This window comes from Oncorhynchus gorbuscha, linkage group LG07 (genome assembly GCF_021184085.1).
Source record: "Oncorhynchus gorbuscha isolate QuinsamMale2020 ecotype Even-year linkage group LG07, OgorEven_v1.0, whole genome shotgun sequence".
Lineage (NCBI taxonomy): Eukaryota > Metazoa > Chordata > Actinopteri > Salmoniformes > Salmonidae > Oncorhynchus > Oncorhynchus gorbuscha.
Window position 1 is genome coordinate 70,644,667 of NC_060179.1, and position 18,530 is coordinate 70,663,196.

At 44.2% G+C, this 18,530-nt stretch overlaps 1 protein-coding gene across 1 annotated transcript in view; it reads right to left on the reverse strand.

Annotated features, from left to right (window-relative positions):
• LOC124040313 (lutropin-choriogonadotropic hormone receptor-like) overlaps positions 1-18,530 on the reverse strand; it is a 48,590-nt gene that overhangs the window by 17,780 nt on the left and 12,280 nt on the right. Inside the window, exons 3-7 of the mRNA XM_046357377.1 lie at positions 6,109-6,183; positions 5,507-5,581; positions 5,242-5,322; positions 1,260-1,337; positions 793-861 (exon numbers count right to left, since the gene is read on the reverse strand). Coding sequence (XP_046213333.1) covers positions 793-861; positions 1,260-1,337; positions 5,242-5,322; positions 5,507-5,581; positions 6,109-6,183 — 378 coding nt within the window. The remainder of the gene's footprint in view (positions 1-792; positions 862-1,259; positions 1,338-5,241; positions 5,323-5,506; positions 5,582-6,108; positions 6,184-18,530) is intronic.

The window sequence follows — 18,530 nt, forward strand, 5'->3', positions numbered from 1 at the left end:
AAACGTAAAACCCCTGGGCACTCACAGACCATATGAAAAAATTGCCAGGAGCCCCCTGAGGGTACAGTGAGCAATTTGGGGATTGTCTGGCTTTCACCTTGAATAGTTTGCATGGTGTGCAGTAAGTTATATGGGCAACATTGTATTGTATCATTTGGTGGTTGGGGTTTCTTGAGGAAAATTACATGTTGGACAAAAAAAACCTTTTCCAATTAGTCACAGTACTACACACAGAGAGGTCTTTCTTCCACGATGAATGGGTAGGGATTGGATTATGACTCATTTTCAGAGAATGTAATTTAGAGACAATCCCTGGCTCCCAGTGGGTGGGCTGATGACCGTAATCCGTAGATTAGGGCCAAATGAATTCATTTCAATTGACCGTTTTCCTTCTATGAACTGTAACTCTGTGAAATTGTTGCTTGTTGCGTTTCTATTTGGGTTCAGTAAATGAATGTTTAGACTCATTGAAAGCGATTCTGGCGAGATCAAGATGTTGCATCCCGCCGCCACAGCGTGGCACAGGGTAAAGTAAACAACATGGCACCCACTCAATGTTGTGTCTTCCAAGATGTTATTTTACTGGTACATCGAGTTTCTTTGATTAACCAAGTCTTTGACACATCTCTGAAGTAACAGCAACCAAGGCCTAGCAAAAACCACAAGAGCAGCTCCTGTTTAGATGTTGTGTGAGTGCTTGCACGTGTTTGTGTGTCCAGGCACTTCATTGTAAGAACTGAAACTAAGCAGGACGCGGAAGAAGAGGTTCATTGTTTGAGAGGAATTACGTACAGTTTATCCAGCTTTGTTCCGTTGAAAGCATGCGACTTGATTTCCTTGAAACCATTTTTTATAATTTTCCTGAAAGAAACATTTTCACACATTTAATTTCAATTGGTTGTTATCAGCTTGACCGATTTACAATTGGTTGTTATCAGCTTGACCGATTTACAATTGCTTACATACAGCAGTAATGGATTGAAAAACATAATTCACAAGTGCTGTCCTAAACCCTGGATTTGATGAAAATTATAATGGTTACCGCAATCAATTAGATGAGATTTAATTAAATCAGCAGTGAAACAATTCTTACATTAAACACCCAGATGAGATCTTTTTCTCATCACTGATCTGAACACGTGGTGAGACAAAATGAAATCTAAGAAATGTATTCATTTTCTCACAAAAATCGGATATGCTATAGTATGGCTGTTTGGAGTATGGCTCCAAATCAGTAATAGTATTGGACTCATACTCACATGTACACACTCTCCTCTGTGATCCCTTGAAAGGCATTGGCAGGTATACTGTGGAGCTGCATGTTGTCTCCCAGCTCACTGCACACAGAAGAGAGAGGAGGATAGGGGAGAAGAGAAGAGGATAGAAGAGAAGAGGATAGGAGAGAAGAGAGCAGAGGATAGGAGAGAAGAGGATAGGAGAGAAGAGAGCAGAGAGAAGAGAGAAGAGGATAGGAGAGAAGAGGAGAACAAAGGATAGGAGAGAAGAGAGCAGAGGATAGGAGAGAAGAGGAGAGGACAGAGGAGAGGATAGGAGAGAAGAGGATAGGAGAGAAGAGGAGAGAAGAGGATAGGAGAGAAGAGAGGATAGGAGAGAAGAGGATAGGAGAAAGGAGGGGAGAGAAAATCAGAGAAGAGGATAGGAGAGAAGAGAAGGGGAGAGAAAATAAGAGAAGAGGATAGGAGAGAAAAGAAGCGTCAGCAGGAACAGCGTCAGCAAGCTAATAACAAACAAAAGACAATCAATGCAGCAGCAGGGAACAGAGCAGGGATCAGAGCAGGGAATAGAGCAGGGAACAGAGCAGGGAACAGAGCAGGGATCAGAGCAGGGAACAGAGCAGGGAACAGAGCAGGGATCAGAGCAGGGATCAGAGCAGGGATCAGAGCAGGGAACAGAGCAGGGATCAGAGCAGGGATCAGAGCAGGGAACAGAGCAGGGATCAGAGCAGGGAACAGAGCAGGGAACAGAGCAGGGATCAGAGCAGGGATCAGAGCAGGGAACAGGAATCAGAGCAGGGAACAGAGCAGGGATCAGAGCAGGGATCAGAGCAGGGAACAGAGCAGGGAACAGAGCAGGGAACAGAGCAGGGAACAGAGCAGGGATCAGAGCAGGGAACAGAGCAGGGAACAGAGCAGGGATCAGAGCAGGGATCAGAGCAGGGACAGAGCAGGGAACAGAGCAGGGATCAGAGCAGGGAACAGAGCAGGGAACAGCAGGGATCAGAGCAGGGAACAGAGCAGGGAACAGAGCAGGGATCAGAGCAGGGATCAGAGCAGGGAACAGAGCAGGGATCAGAGCAGGGAATAGAGCAGGGAACAGAGCAGGGAACAGAGCAGGGAACAGAGCAGGGAATAGAGCAGGGATCAGAGCAGGGAACAGAGCAGGGAACAGAGCAGGGAACAGAGCAGGGATCATGGCTAAACCAGACTATTTGCACCCCCGATACACTGCTGCTACTCTCTGTTATCATCTATGGATAGCCACTTTAACTTCTTCGATATAGGGGGCGGTCTTTTAATTTTTGGATAAAAAAAACGTTCCCGTTTTAAACAAGATATTTTGTCACGAAAAGATGCTCGACTATGCATATAATTGACAGCTTTGGAAAGAAAACACTGACGTTTCCAAAACCGCAAAGATATTATCTGTGAGTGCCACAGAACTGATGCTACAGGCGAAACCCAGATGAAATTTCAAACAGGAAATTCCCCAGATTTTGAAGGCGCTGTGTTCCAATGTCTCCTTATTTAGCTATGAATGCGCAAGGAATGAGCCTACGCTTTCTGTCGTTTCCCCAAGGTGTCTGCAGCATTGTGACGTATTTGTAGGCATATCATTGGAAGATTGACCATAAGAGACTACATTTACCAGGTGCTCGCTTGGTGTCCTCCGTTGCAATTATTGCGTAATCTCCAGCTGCGTGTATTTTTCCATTTGGTTCAGAGGAGAAACCCAACTGCCACGAATGACTTATCATTGAATAGATATGTGAAAAACACCTTGAGGATTGATTCTAAACAAAGTTTGCCATGTTTCTGTCGATATTATGGAGTTAATTTTGAAAAAGGTTTGGCGTTGTAATGACTGAATTTTCGGGGGGTTTTCTTAGCCAAACGTGATGAACAAAACGGAGCAATTTCTCCTACTCAAATAATATATAATTTTTTAATGAACATTTGCTATCTGAGAGTCTCCTCATTGAAAACATCCGAAGTTCTTCAAAGGTAAATTATTTTATTTGAATGCTTTTCTTGTTTTTGTGAAAATGTTGCCCGCTGAATGCTAGTCTTAATGCTATGCTAGGCTATCAATACACTTACACAAATGCTTGTATAGCTTTGGTTGAAAAGCATATTTTGAAAATCTGAGATGACAGTGTTGTTAACAAAAGGCTAAGCTTGTGTTTCAATATATTTATTTCATTTCATTTGCGATTTTCATGAATAGAAAGAGTTGCGTTATGCTAATGCATTATAGTTGAAGTATTTTTCTGTCGATTTCTCAGCCAAGCAGGATGAACAAAAATATTATTTTTGGAAAAAAGGCACATTTTCTATCTAACTGGGAGTCTCCTGAGTGAAAGCATCTGAAGTTCTTCAAAGGTAAATGATTTAATTTGGTTGCTTTTCTTATTTTTGTGAAAATGTTGCCTGCTGCCAGCACAGCCTAGCATAGCATTATGCCATGCTAAACTTACACAAATGCTTGTCTAGCGTTGGCTGTAACGCATATTTTGAAAATCTGAGATGACAGTGTGGTTAACTTCTTGCGTCGAGCCAACCCGGATCCGGTATCATGACTAAAGCCTCAATTCCATTACCATAACGCTACGTTAACTATTCATGAAAATCGCAAATGAAATGAAATCAATATGCTAGCTCTCATGAGTAGCCTTTTGTTAACAACACTGTCATCTCAGATTTTCAAAAATATGGTTCTCTACCAAAGCAAACTAGCATTTAGCATTTAGCGTTAGCATTTAGCATTAGCATTAGCAGACAACATTTTCACAAAAAACAGCAAAAACATTGAATAAATCAGTTACCTTTGAAGAACTTCGGATGTTTTCAATGAGGAGACTCTCAGTTAGATAGCAAATGTTCAGTTTTTCCTGAAAGATTTTTTGGGCTGGAGAAATCGGTCCGTTTGGTGCGTCACATTTGGCTACCAAAAAAAAACAAAAATTCAGTTATCCAAACGCCAAACTTTTTTTTCCAAATTAACTCCATAATATCGACTGAAACATGGCAAACGTTGTTTAGAACCATTCCTCAAGGTGTTTTTCACATATCTCTTCAATGATGTATCGTTCCTGGAAGTATGAGTCTCCTTTTGTATCGCACGGTAAAATTGCCACTGGGAATTACGCACCAAATTAGACAAAGGACACCGGACGGCCCCCTGGCAAATGTAGTCTCTTATGGCCAATCTTCCAATGATATGCCTACAAATACGTCACAATGCTGCAGACATCTTGGACGAACGGCATAGCGCATAAGCTCGTTCACAGCATATTCACAGCCATATAAGGAGACCAGAGTAAAACAGAGCGTCAAAGATCCTGCTCATTTCCTGTTTGAAGTTTCATCTTGGTTTCGCCTGTAAAATCAGTTCTGGGGCACTCACAGATAATATCTTTGCAGTTTTGAAAACGTCAGAGTGTTTTCTTTCCAAAGCTGGCAATTATATGCATATTCGAGCATCTTTTCGTGACAAAATATTGCGCTTAAAACGGGCACGTTTTTTAATCCAATAATGACATAGCGCCCCCATAGGTTGAAGAGGTTAACAAAAGGCTAAGCTTGTGTTTGAATATATTTATTTCATTTCATTTGCGATTTTCATGAATAGGAAACGTTGCGTTATGGTAATGTGCTTGAGGCTATGATTACGCTCCCGGATACGGGATTGCTCGTCGCTAGAGGTTAATAACCCTACCTGCATTTACATAATTACCTCAACTACCTCGACACCGGCGCCCCCACACATTGACACATTAACTCTGTACCGGTACCCCCTGTATGTAGCACCCGCTATTGTAATTTACTACTGCTCTTTAATGATTCGTTTTTCGTACTTTTTTAAGGTATTTTCTTAAAACTGCGTTGTTGGTAAGTAAGTATTTCACTGTAATTCTATTCGGCGCATGTGACAAATAAAATTTGATTTGAACCACACAGTTTATAATATTATGTCATCGAGTTTTAGATTCTGGATACGTACAGGAAGAAGTACTCCAGTATGACCAGGGAGGAGATGGTGGAGAAGTCTGGAAAGTGTATAATTCCTGTGTTACAGATACTCCTGGAAGAGAGAGAAGAGGGGGAAAGAGTTTTTTTTAAAGTGGGTGAAATGTGTGTGTTACAAAGCTGTGACAGCATTTCATCAAGTAAACAAAATGCCAAAATGGAATATTGACAAACTGAGTTGTTGTAGCTGGAATTACAGTAGTATGGTAACTAACAATAATATTGCCATAAAAGCTTACAGGTATCTCAGCTTGGGCAGATCAGTGAAGGCCCCCTTCTCTATACTGATCAGATTTCTGATGTTCTGTATCTGTCTAAGGAATACAAGAAAGCATCACAATAAACATTTATTTAGAAAACTTTAACACTGATTTCCAACATCCCAATCAAGTAACATATTTTTACTCATGATAAGTGCACTTGTGAATCATACGTGTACATTTTTTTGTTACAGTAATATTCTGTACAGGAATGAAGAGGATTAAGTAAATAAGTAATATTCTGCATGAATTGTTGTGTTCAATCCAGACAAATGGATTTTGAAAAAAGTTAAAAGACCCACAACAAAATCCTCAAACAAACCAGTCTATTACAGTAACTTATTAGGGTATTCTAAGAAAATGTAAACACAGTCAAATACAAAACCTTCAATGGAACAAAACGTTATCTCACCAATTAAAACCTTCAGAACTGGGAGAGGAAAATTCTGTAATATGGTGTGCGTGTATGTGTGTGTGTGTGCGTGTGTGTGTGTGTGCGTGTGTGTGTGTGTGTGTGTGTGTGTGTGTGTGTGTGTGTGTGTGTGTGTGTGTGTGTGTGTATGTGTGTGTGTGACACTTACATCTCAGTCAGGCTGTGGAGAGAGAGGAATGCATGGTTTCTTATGTACCTGGTGCAGTCACTCTGAGATATCTCACTGTAGCAGAAAAAAAGACAGCATAATGTAAGTTCACATTCTAAAGGAATATTCTCCTTAATAATAAAATAGAGACAGAATATGCAGAGAGTAAACTGCAAATGGATCGCAAAGTGAAATGAGAAGTATTCTTATAAGGCCAAAGGGGATAGGATCAGAGAGGCTCTAGTGACATGCCCTTGACAGTTTCCTGTCTTCCTGATGATGCCCTTGCTACCCTCCAACCCATCCCCCCATTCCAAACCAACCTTCCACACCCTCTCAACCCCTTTCTTCTATTGTTAATTATACTTTTATTATAGACCTCAATATGTTTTACCCTTCCAGTCCACCGTACCACCCACTGATATGTAATTAACCAACACTTTTCTTTAGATAGCCTTTTAGATTCCATCTTAAACCAGATAATTAAACCTAGCGATCCACTCTGCTTATATTTTCCCTCAGCCCTGTGTGAGTGTATGTGTTTGTGTGTACCTCTCTTAAGTTGTTGCATAACATCTTAATTACTGTTACCTTTGTGAAACAATTAAAAAGCCATTTCATTTCAGAGCATCCTCACACATGGAGGAGAGGCTGGGCCATGATTTCCAGCCAATGTGAGTCCTCCGTGACAAGACAATACCATCTGAACTCCACCACAGCAAATTAGCCAGTGTGACCTAGGACTGGATTAAATCAGATTGACATCGGCATATTGGTTGTTTTGGTGGTGTCGGAGGTGGAACTGCGTTCGAGCTGTCATATCCACAAACGGCTCGTTGCAACCTACTATGATCCGACAAATCCCATGCAGCTGTGTTAGAAATTCATGCAGCTGTGTTACAAGTTCAAACACTCAAATTAGACTTGTAGGCTATAAATCCCACATCCAAATTAACATGAAAACATGCAATGGCCTAACATCAATGGTTTGACATTCGAGAGTCATTATTTCTCACATAGATGCAGCCTACACTTTCTAGCATCGTTTTGAACTTCTAACACAGTAGGGATAATAAGAAAGTGAGTGGTTTGTGACACAAGAGCAGCAGCTTACCGATATGTCTGTTTTAACCATGGTAACACCTCGAACACCGTCAAAACATCTGCAGTGTTGGCCAAAGCTGGTTAACACTCAATCTGATTGAATCTATGCTCTAGTGTTGATTTTTCAGTGTAACATTTCTAGAGTTGCAAAGTCTTGATTCAGGAGTTGATTTAACACTGCATCAGATAACATTGTCCCACTCAAGTGTAAATGTGGGACAATGTGGATAACACTGAAACATGAATGGGGTCAGTCAGGACAGAAACATTTGTGTCACCACAAACTTGAAGACATGAGTTACACAGGGGTCATGTATGCTATTTGTTAGGAGGAGATTGAAGTGACAGAGACGTCACATCATAATGGAAACAAAAAACAAAGCCTCCATCGATGTACTACTGCTTGGATTTAAAAAATCATCATAACATGATGAGAACCAGACCTGGCCCACTTCTGGACTGCAATTTCAAGTGGTAACTGGGCTACATAGTAAATGGTAACCTTGCATGTGGTGTCTGGACCGTCCTTAACTTTCTGACCTCATAAGCATGGGGTGAACCCCTCTTGGATCAGTGTATTATGATACTGTTAGCTAGCTATAACACACAATATTTGGTTCAATGCTTAACTGATTAATGGTGTTAAGAATTAACAAAAATTCAGGAGAGAGGACCACACTTGAATGTAACACTAGCTAGTTGCCAATTTAACAAGCACCAGCTGCTAACCATCAGCATCCACTACTGTTGGCAACACTTAAGGTGCCTTGAACGTAGCACCTCAAACAAGCTCTAGCTGCTACTAACTGATAACCAGTCTCCACCTGTTCTCACTCTTCTTAATCACCAATACCACTCTGTTTAAACCTGACCAAACAGTCATTCCTCCTCTTTGTTTTGTGTTGCATGCCCTCTGTGCTGCATTTCAAGACACTGAGTTACCAGCCTCCAAATCATTGCCACCTATCTCATATTACTTACATTCCTTCAAGGACCTCCTTAGGGGATTGCCATCCTTACAGAAGCCCAACTACCACGGCCTGACGGTGATGTCTACCTGAAACTCCTGGCCAAAACCTACAGAGTAAATCCCTAAGGATCCTTCATCTGCAGTCCATGGCTTCATCCGGTCTATTCTCATTCCCCTCCTGAATCCTTATTCTTACATCCATTCCATTTCTGCAATAAATATTCTAAACCCATTTCAATTGCTGGTCCTTAAACTAATATAAAGAGATAATGATAGCTAAGGGGGCTGCAATAAACCTCAACCAAAATCTCAATCGGACACTGATTGAGTTATCAGTAAGAAGACAGCTGCATCCTGATCAGATCAGAGGAAGCTTATTCCCCTGGCCATAGGAGTTGGCAAGTCAGCACACACAGATCTGGAACCAGGCTACAGTAAGCCATCCCCCCTGATGGAATACCATAATCTGGGTCTTGCCAATTGACTTGTGAGTGGTGAGGGGTCCTTGCCTCAAAGGCCAAGCTGGGGTAAAGCTGTCAGCCCAGATGAGGGATTCACCCAGCTATACATGCAATGCATTAGTTAGATGGGATCTGGATGTACAGTTGTGGCCAAAAGTTTGAGAATTACACAAATATTAATTTCCACAAAGTTTGCTGCTTCAGTGTCTAGGTATTTTTTTGTCAGATGTTAATATGGAATACTGAAGTATAATTACAAGCATTTCATAAGTGTCAAAGGCTTTTATTGACAATTACATGACGTTGATGCAAAGATTCAATATTTGTGGTGTTGACCCTTCTTTTTCAAGACCTTTGCAATCCGCCCTGGCATGCTGTCAATTAACTTCTGGGCCACATCCTGACTGATGGCAGCCCATTCTTGCATAATCAATGCTTGGAGTTTGTCAGAATTTGTGGGGTTTTGTTTGTCCACCCGCCTCTTGAGGATTGACCACAAATTCTCAATGGGATTAAGGTCTGGGGAGTTTCCTGGCCATGGACCCAAAATATCGATGTTTTGTTCCCCGAGCCACTTAGTTATCATTTTTTGCCTTATGGCAAGGTGCTGTATCATGCTGGAAAATACATTGTCACCCCAAAAAATTGTAGACCTCCACAACTCTGGTTCATCCTTGGGAGCAATTTCCAAATGCCTGAAGGTACCGCGTTCATCTGTACAAACAATAGTACACAAGTATAACCATCATGGGACCTCACAGCCGTCATACCGCTCAGGAAGGAAACGCGTTCTGTCTCCTAGAGATGAACCTACTTTGGTGTGAAAAGTGCAAATCAATCCTAGAACAACATCAAAGGCCCTTGTGAAGATGCTGGAGGAAGCAGGTACAAAAGTATCTATATCCACAGTAAAACAAGTCCTATATCGACATAACCTGAAAGGCTGCTCAGAAAGGAATAAGCCACTGCTCCAAAACCGCCATAGAAAAGCCAGACTACAGTTTGCAACTGCACATGAGGACAAAGATTGTACTTTTTGGAGAAATGTCCTCTGGTCTGATGAAACAAAAATAGAACTGTTTGGCCATAATGACCTGTTTGGCCATAATATGTTTGGTGGAAAAAGGGGGAGGCTTGCAAGCCGAAGAACACCATCCCAACTGTGTTGTGGGGGTGCTTTGCTGCAGGCAGGACTGGTGCATTTCACAAAATAGATGGCATCATGAGGGCGGAAATGATGTGGATATATTGAAGCAACATCTCAAGACATCAGTCAGGAAGTTCAAGCTTGGTCGCAAATGAGTCTTCCAAAAGGACAATGACCCCAAGCATACTTCCAAAGTTGTGGCAAAATGGCTTTATGGACAGCAAAGTCAAGGTAATGGAGTGGCCATCACAAAACCCTGTCTTCAATCCCATAGAAAATTTGTGGGCAGAACTGAAAAAGCATGTGCGAGCAAGGAGGCCTACAAACTTGACTCAGTTACACCATCTCTGTCAGGAGGGATGGGCCAAAATTCACCCAACTTTTTGTGGGAAGCTTGTGGAAGGCTACCCGAAACATTTGACCCAAGGTAAACTATTTAAAGTCAATGCTACCAAATACTAAATTTAGTGTATGTAAACTTCTGACCCACTGGGAATGTGATGTAGGAAACCATTCTCTCTACTATTCTTCTAACATTTCACATTGTTAAAATAATGTGGTGATCCTAACTGGCCTAAAACAGGGAATTTTTACTCTGATTAAATGTCAGGAATTGTGAAAAGTTTAAATGTATTTGGCTAAGATGTAGACTTCCGACTTCAACTGCAGTTTAACATGAGTTGACAAGTACTAAGTGTTCTTTGTGGTGAGGATACTTGAGATTCAGCCTCACCTGGCCTCAACCTCTTGGTTGACAGCAAACTGACCTTCCTGCCACACCATCAGGTCAGTAAGAGTGACAGAGATCAGCCAAAGTAAGTTACTGTGTATTTTACAATAACTACTTGCAGCAAGCTGACCATAAATTATAATAAAATAAGCATGAACTAGGCTGGGCGATATGGCCAGAATATCTTATCACAATATTTTTCACGTTTTTGATGGTATTTGATGTTTTGGAAAAATTAAAGTTCTAAATATGCTTTGAGTAGTTCATGACCCTAGAGTGGCAACACATACATTTTAAGTGATTTCAATGGGGCATTCTACATTCTGATTGTTTTATACTGTTCAATCCAACTTCAACCCCAAAAATGTTTCAGCATTTTCAAAAATATTCTGCATTTCCTGCACTCATGTTACAATTTACACACTTTGTCACGTAGGGCTGCATGATATGAACCAACAATCTAGGCCTAATTATTTGGTGAACTGTTGGAATCATAGAAATATAATGATTATTCAAATTCTTCATTTGGATAGCAGGCAGCACTTTAATACATTAATTTTTTGGGAACTCAGTCTGGGTCTCAACTTTTGCAAGGTACAATTGTCGAATACACAAGGTGCAATATCGAAATGTGGTTGTGCACCAACAGTTTTTCTCTTGTTATGTCAGTCACTAATAGTCACTCAATTATCCCACATCAGCTAAAATGTTTTAGATTGGTAAATTAGTGTAGCACCCAGCTATCTAAATTTACAGAAATCAAGGTCAGATTATTTCCCTACTAAACCATCAACTCCCTACTACACTATTAAACCATCAACTCCCTACTACACTATTAAACCATCAACTCCCTACTACACTATTAAACCATCAACTCCCTACTACACTATTAAACCATCAACTCCCTACTACACTATTAAACATTTACATTACATTTTACATTTAAGTCATTTAGCAGACGCTCTTATCCAGAGCGACTTACAAATTGGTGCATTCACCCTATGACATCCAGTGGAACAGCCACTTTACAATAGTGCATCTAAAACTTAAGGGGGGTGAGAGGGATTACTTATCCTATCCTAGGTATTCCTTAAAGAGGTGGGGTTTCAGGTGTCTCCGTAAGGTGGTGATTGACTCCGCTGTCCTGGCGTCGTGAGGGAGTTTGTTCCACCATTGGGGGGCCAGGGCAGCGAACAGTTTTGACTGGGCTGAGCGGGAGCTGTACTTCCTCAGTGGTAGGGAGGCGAGCAGGCCAGAGGTGGATGAACGCAGTGCCCTTGTTTGGGTGTAGGGCCTGATCAGAGCCTGGAGGTACTGAGGTGCCGTTCCCCTCACAGCTCCGTAGGCAAGCACCATGGTCTTGTAGCGGATGCGAGCTTCAACTGGAAGCCAGTGGAGAGAACGGAGGAGCGGGGTGACGTGAGAGAACTTGGGAAGGTTGAACACCAGACGGGCTGCGGCGTTCTGGAGGAGTTGAAGGGGTTTAATGGCACAGGCAGGGAGCCCAGCCAACAGCGAGTTGCAGTAATCCAGACGGGAGATGACAAGTGCCTGGATTAGGACCTGCGCCGCTTCCTGTGTGAGGCAGGGTCGTACTCTGCGGATGTTGTAGAGCATGAACCTACAGGAACGGGCCACCGCCTTGATGTTGGTTGAGAACGACAGGGTGTTGTCCAGGATCACGCCAAGGTTCTTGGCGCTCTGGGAGGAGGACACAATGGAGTTGTCAACCGTGATGGCGAGATCATGGAACGGGCAGTCCTTCCCCGGGAGGAAGAGCAGCTCCGTCTTGCCGAGGTTCAGCTTGAGGTGGTGATCCGTCATCCACACTGATATGTCTGCCAGACATGCAGAGATGCGATTCGCCACCTGGTCATCAGAAGGGGGAAAGGAGAAGATTAATTGTGTGTCGTCTGCATAGCAATGATAAGAGAGACCATGTGAGGTTATGACAGAGCCAAGTGACTTGGTGTATAGCGAGAATAGGAGAGGGCCAAGAACAGAGCCCTGGGGGACACCAGTGGTGAGAGCGCGTGGTGAGGAGACAGATTCTCGCCACGCCACCTGGTAGGAGCGACCTGTCAGGTAGGACGCAATCCAAGCGTGGGCCGCGCCGGAGATGCCCAACTCGGAGAGGGTGGAGAGGAGGATCTGATGGTTCACAGTATCGAAGGCAGCCGATAGATCTAGAACACACATCCGGCCCGCGAGAAGGTTTTTTACGGCCCCTGGGATGATCTTGATTTGTTATTAGAACCGGCCCGCAGACCGCAGCAAGCCGGCAGCCCGCAGATCTTTTACACGCACCAATACTACATTTCCCACAATGCAACGGTGACGCACCGAGCAGTAGGCTGCTTCATTTCAATATTTATTGGCACAGCAGTTGTCAGCATCACAGTAAAATTAACTTTCAGATACCCATCAAAAATGGCAAAACGGAAGGTGGACACTGAGAACCGGGGTTTCAAACAAGGTGGGAGTCGGAGTATTTGTTCACGGAGGTAGCTGGAAAACCTGTGTGTCTTCTGTGTGGAGAAAGTGTGGCGGTACTGAAAGAGTATAATCTGAGACGACATTATGAAACGAAACACGCGGACAAAAACAAGAATATGGACATGGAACAAAGGCTACAAAAGGCAGAGGAATTAAAACGAGGCCTCAAATCTCGACAGGCTCTGTTCAAAAAAGCCAAATCACAAGGCCAGGCTGCTGTCAAGGCCAGTTTTATTTTGGCAGAAGAGATCGCTAAATCAGCCCGGCCATTTACGGAGGGGATTTCATCAAAAACTGCATGATTAAAGTTTGTGACGAAGTTTGCCCAGAAAAAAGGCAACTCTTTTTAAATGTGAGTCTGAGCAGAAACACCATTGCCGAGAGAGTAGACCAGTTGTCCATCAATCTAAAAGAGCAGCTTGTGAAAAAGGGAAAAGATTTCATTGCATATTCCTTGGCTGTGGATGAGAGCACCGACATTTCTGACATTGCCCAGTTGTCAATTTTCATCCGCGGAGTGGACTCCAGCCTAAGCGTGACAGAGGAGTTTTTGGCTTTACGTCCTATGCATGGCACAACTACGGGGCATGATTTGTATGAAGAGGTGTCAAGATGTGTAAATGAGATGGAGCTGCCTTGGGAAAAACTCGTGGGTTTGACAACCGACGGAGCACCTGCGATGTGTGGACACAGGAGCGGACTGGTGCCGAAGATACAGGAAAAGATGCAAGAGGAAAACGCGACAGGTGAGCTGACAGCTTATCATTGTATCATACACCAGGAAGCGTTGTGCGGTAAAGCCTTGAAAATGGAGCATGTAATGAGCATCATCACGCGCACAGTTAACTTTATCAGAGCCAAAGGTTTGAATCACCGCCAGTTCAAGGCATTTCTGACGGAGTTAGAAACGGAGCATGGTGATTTGCCTTATCACACAGAGGTGCGATGGCTAAGCCAGGGAAAGGTGCTTCAAAGATGTTTCGAGCTTCGTGAGGAGATTTGTCTGTTCTTGGACAGCAAAGGGAAAGACACAACACAACTCCGAGACGAAATGTTTCTGTGTGAAATGGCTTTTCTGTGTGACATTACGAGTCATCTGAATGCAATGAACTTGCAGCTGCAGGGTCGGGATCGTGTCATCTCTGATATGTACAGTACAGTGAAGGCATTTAAAACCAAACTGACTCTGTGGGAGACGCAGATGCGGAAAGAAAATTTGAGCCACTTTCCCAGCTGCCAGACCATGAAAGAGAAGCTCTCTACCAGTGCGTTCCCGAGCGCACAGTTGGCTGATAAAATAGGTATGCTTGCCGCTGACTTTCGACGCCGATTTGCTGACTTTGAAGCACAAAAAAGCAGGTTGGAACTGCTCGGTAACCCATTTGCTGTTGACGTGGAAAGCTCACCACCAAACCTCCAAATGGAGTTGATTGACCTCCAATGCAATGATGCACTGAGGGCAAAATATGCGGCAGTGGGTGCTGCGGAGTTCGCCCGTTTCCTCCCCGACACAATGCCCCAGCTGCGCATCCAGGCTGCTCAAACGTTGTCTATGTTTGGCAGCACATACCTGTGTGAACAACTGTTTTCTTTGATGAACTTGAACAAAACATCACACAGAAGTCGACTTACTGCTGAACACCTCCACTCAATTCTGAGGATTTCCTCAGCTCAGAACCTTACCCCGAACATTGATGAACTTGTGGAAAAGATGGGACACCACCAAGTATCACCCACAACCTCAAACAAGTGAACATTACTGTGCAATCACATATTTAGAGTTTTTACTCAGTTCAAGTTTAAAAGTTAAAGTTTAATATTTGTTTTCACTGCATGTTACTTCTCCTTAAACAAAGTGTTGTTTTTGATTAATAGATTTTTGCACTTTATTTTATTGTATTTCAATCCAATTATATTTTAAAAATATTTCAGTTGAGTGGATGATAGAAAATTGCTATTATTGTTTTTTTCTTTGAAGTAAATTTAGCCCACTTTTGCTAAAATAGAAAATATAGGCTACTGATGGTGCCTTGAATACCGGTTTCTTTCATTTAATGTTCATGTTATGGGGATTTTTATATAAAGGAAATTTGTCTTTTGTGTCTGTTGAAAATTAAAGATTACTGACAGAGCCATAAGAAAATATTGCTTTATTTATCTGATCATATTGGAATATATTTGTTAGGTTTTCAGTAGGTTCAATTAGGTTCACTAGACTATATGCGTCATTTAAAAATTTTTCAATGAACATTCGAACAGTCCGGCCCTCGGCTTGTAGCTAAATTTTTTATTTGGCCCTCCGTCCATTTGACTTTGACACCCCTGATCTAGAAGGATGAGAGCAGAGGAGAGAGAGTTAGCTTTAGCAGTGCGGAGCGCCTCCGTGATACAGAGGAGAGCAGTCTCAGTTGAATGACTAGTCTTGAAACCTGACTGATTTGGATCAAGAAGGTCATTCAGAGAGAGATAGCGGGAGAGCTGGCCAAGGACGGCACGTTCAAGAGTTTTGGAGAGAAAAGAAAGAAGGGATACTGGTCTGTAATTGTTGACATCGGAGGGATCGAGTGTAGGTTTTTTCAGAAGGGGTGCAACTCTCGCTCTCTTGAAGACGGAAGGGACGTAGCCAGCGGTCAGGGATGAGTTGATGAGGGAGGTGAGGTAAGGGAGAAGGTCTCCGGAAATGGTCTGGAGAAGAGAGGAGGGGATAGGGTCAGCGGGCATGAGATTTCATCTGGAGAGAGAGGGGAGAAAGAGGTCAGAGCACAGGGTAGGGCAGTGTGAGCAGAACCAGCGGTGTCGTTTGACTTAGCAAACGAGGATCGGAGTCGACCTTCTTTTCAAAATGGTTGAGGTCATCTGCAGAGAGGGAGGAGGGGGGGGGGAGGAGGATTCAGGAGGGAGGAGAAGGTGGCAAAGAGCTTCCTAGGGTTAGAGGCAGATGCTTGGAATTTAGCGTGGTAGAGAGTGGCTTTAGCAGCAGAGACAGAGGAGGAAAATGTAGAGAGGAGGGAGTGAAAGGATGCCAGGTCCGCAGGGAGGCGAGTTTTCCTCCATTTCCGCTCGGCTGCCCGGAGCCCTGTTCTGTGAGCTCGCAATGAGTCATCGAGCCACGGAGCGGGAGGTGAGGACCGAGCCGGCCTGGAGGATAGGGGACATAGAGAGTCAAGGGATGCAGAGAGGGAGGAGAGGAGGGTTGAGGAGGCAGAATCAGGAGATAGGTGGGAGAAGGTTTGAGCGGAGGGAAGAGATGATAGGATGGAAGAGGAGAGAGTAGCGGGGGAGAGAGAGCGAAGGTTGGGACGGCGCGATACCATCCGAGTAGGGGCAGTGTGGGAGGTGTTGGATGAGAGCTAGAGGGAAAAGGATACAAGGTAGTGGTCGGAGACTTGGAGGGTAGTTGCAATGAGGTTAGTGGAAGAACAGCATCTAGTAAAGATGAGGTCGAGCGTATTGCCTGCCTTGTGAGTAGGGGGGGAAGGTGAGAGGGTGAGGTCAAAAGAGGAGAGGAGTGGAAAGAAGGAGGCAGAGAGGAATGAGTCAAAGGTAGACGTGGGGAGGTTAAAGTCGCCCAGAACTGTGAGAGGTGAGCCGTCCTCAGGAAAGGAGCTTATCAAGGCATCAAGCTCATTGATGAACTCTCCGAGGGAACCTGGAGGGCGATAAATGATAAGGATGTTAAGCTTGAAAGGGCTGGTAACTGTGACAGCATGGAATTCAAAGGAGGCGATAGACAGATGGGTAAGGGGAGAAAGAGAGAATGACCACTTGGGAGAGATGAGGATCCCGGTGCCACCACCCCGCTGACCAGAAGCTCTCGGGGTGTGCGAGAACACGTGGGCGGACGAAGAGAGAGCAGTAGGAGTAGCAGTGTTGTCTGTGGTGATCCATGTTTCCGTCAGTGCCAAGAAGTCGAGTGACTGGAGGGAGGCATAGGCTGAGATGAACTCTGCCTTGTTGGCCGCAGATCGGCAGTTCCAGAGGCTACCGGAGACCTGGAACTCCACGTGGGTCGTGCGCGCTGGGACCACCAGATTAGGGTGGCCGCGGCCACGCGGTGTGGAGCGTTTGTATGGTCTGTGCAGAGAGGAGAGAACAGGGATAGACAGACATATAGTTGACAGGCTACAGAAGAGGCTACGCTAATGCAAAGGAGATTGGAATGACAAGTGGACTACACGTCTCGAATGTTCAGAAAGTTAAGCTTACGTAGCAAGAATCTTATTGACTAAAATGATTAAAATGATACAGTACTGCTGAAGTAGGCTAGCTGGCAGTGGCTGTGTTGTTGACCTTGTAGGCTAGCTGGCAGTGGCTGCGTTGTTGACACTACACTAATCAAGTCGTTCCGTTGAGTGTAATAGTTTCTACAGTGCTGCTATTCGGGGGCTAGCTGGCTAGCTAGCAGTGTTGATTACGTTACGTTGCGTTAAAAGAACGACAATAGCTGGCTAGCTAACCTAGAAAAATCGCTCTAGACTACACAATTATCTTTGATACAAAGACGGCTAAGTAGCTAGCTATGTAGCTAGCTACGATCAAACAAATCAAACCGTTGTACTGTAATGAAATGAAATGAAAAATGTGATACTACCTGTGAATGCGACCGGGTTGTTGAGTTCTATTCGGAAGACGTTGGCTAGCTGTTGGCTAGTTAGCAACAAAACAAATTCTATCCAACTTGAGGCTGATACTCTGGCACAACATACTGTTCATGGCTAACGATCCGGCAGGGAATGGATGTCAGGTCCGGGCTTATGAAGAGGAGAGATGATGATCAGGACCAGTTGTGCAGATAGCTGATGGGATACAGGTGCGGGTATACAGGTGCGGGTAATCAGAACTCCCAACTGGCTACATTGCCCGGCAACCAGACAGGGTGCGTTCCAGGACACCGGAAACACACTCCAGGACAGAAATACAGGCAAACACAGACTCAGGAAGCGGGATTCGTGACAGTACCCCCCCCTCCCACGAACGCCACCGGGCGGACTACCTGGAGCGCCTGGGTGGAGGTGGTAGAAGTCACGAAGCAGGTAGTCATCAAGGATCTGACGCCGAGGAATCCAACTCCTCTCCTCTGGACCATATCCTTCCCAATCCACGAGATATTGGAAACAGACCCCGCCGTCTGGAATCCATTATGCGGCGCACCGTGTAAGCAGGACCACCTCTGATCATCCGAGGAGGAGGAGGAGGAGGAGGGGGCAACAGAGGATTGAGGAGAACCTGCTTGAGGCAGGAGACATGAAAGGTTGGGGTGTATTCGAAGCGTTGCCGGCAATTTGAGTCGGACCACAACAGGGTTAATGATTCTCTCCACCACAAATGGACCAATGAACTTCGGTGACAGTTTCCTCGACTCAGTCCGTAGAGGAAGATCCCGTGTAGCCAACCAAACCTTATCTCCGATGGTATAAGCGGGAGCAGGAATACGTCGCGATTCGCCTGGATCTGATACCGGTCAGAAACTCTATGGAGGACCTTCCTGGCCCGATGCCAGGTCCGGTGGCAACG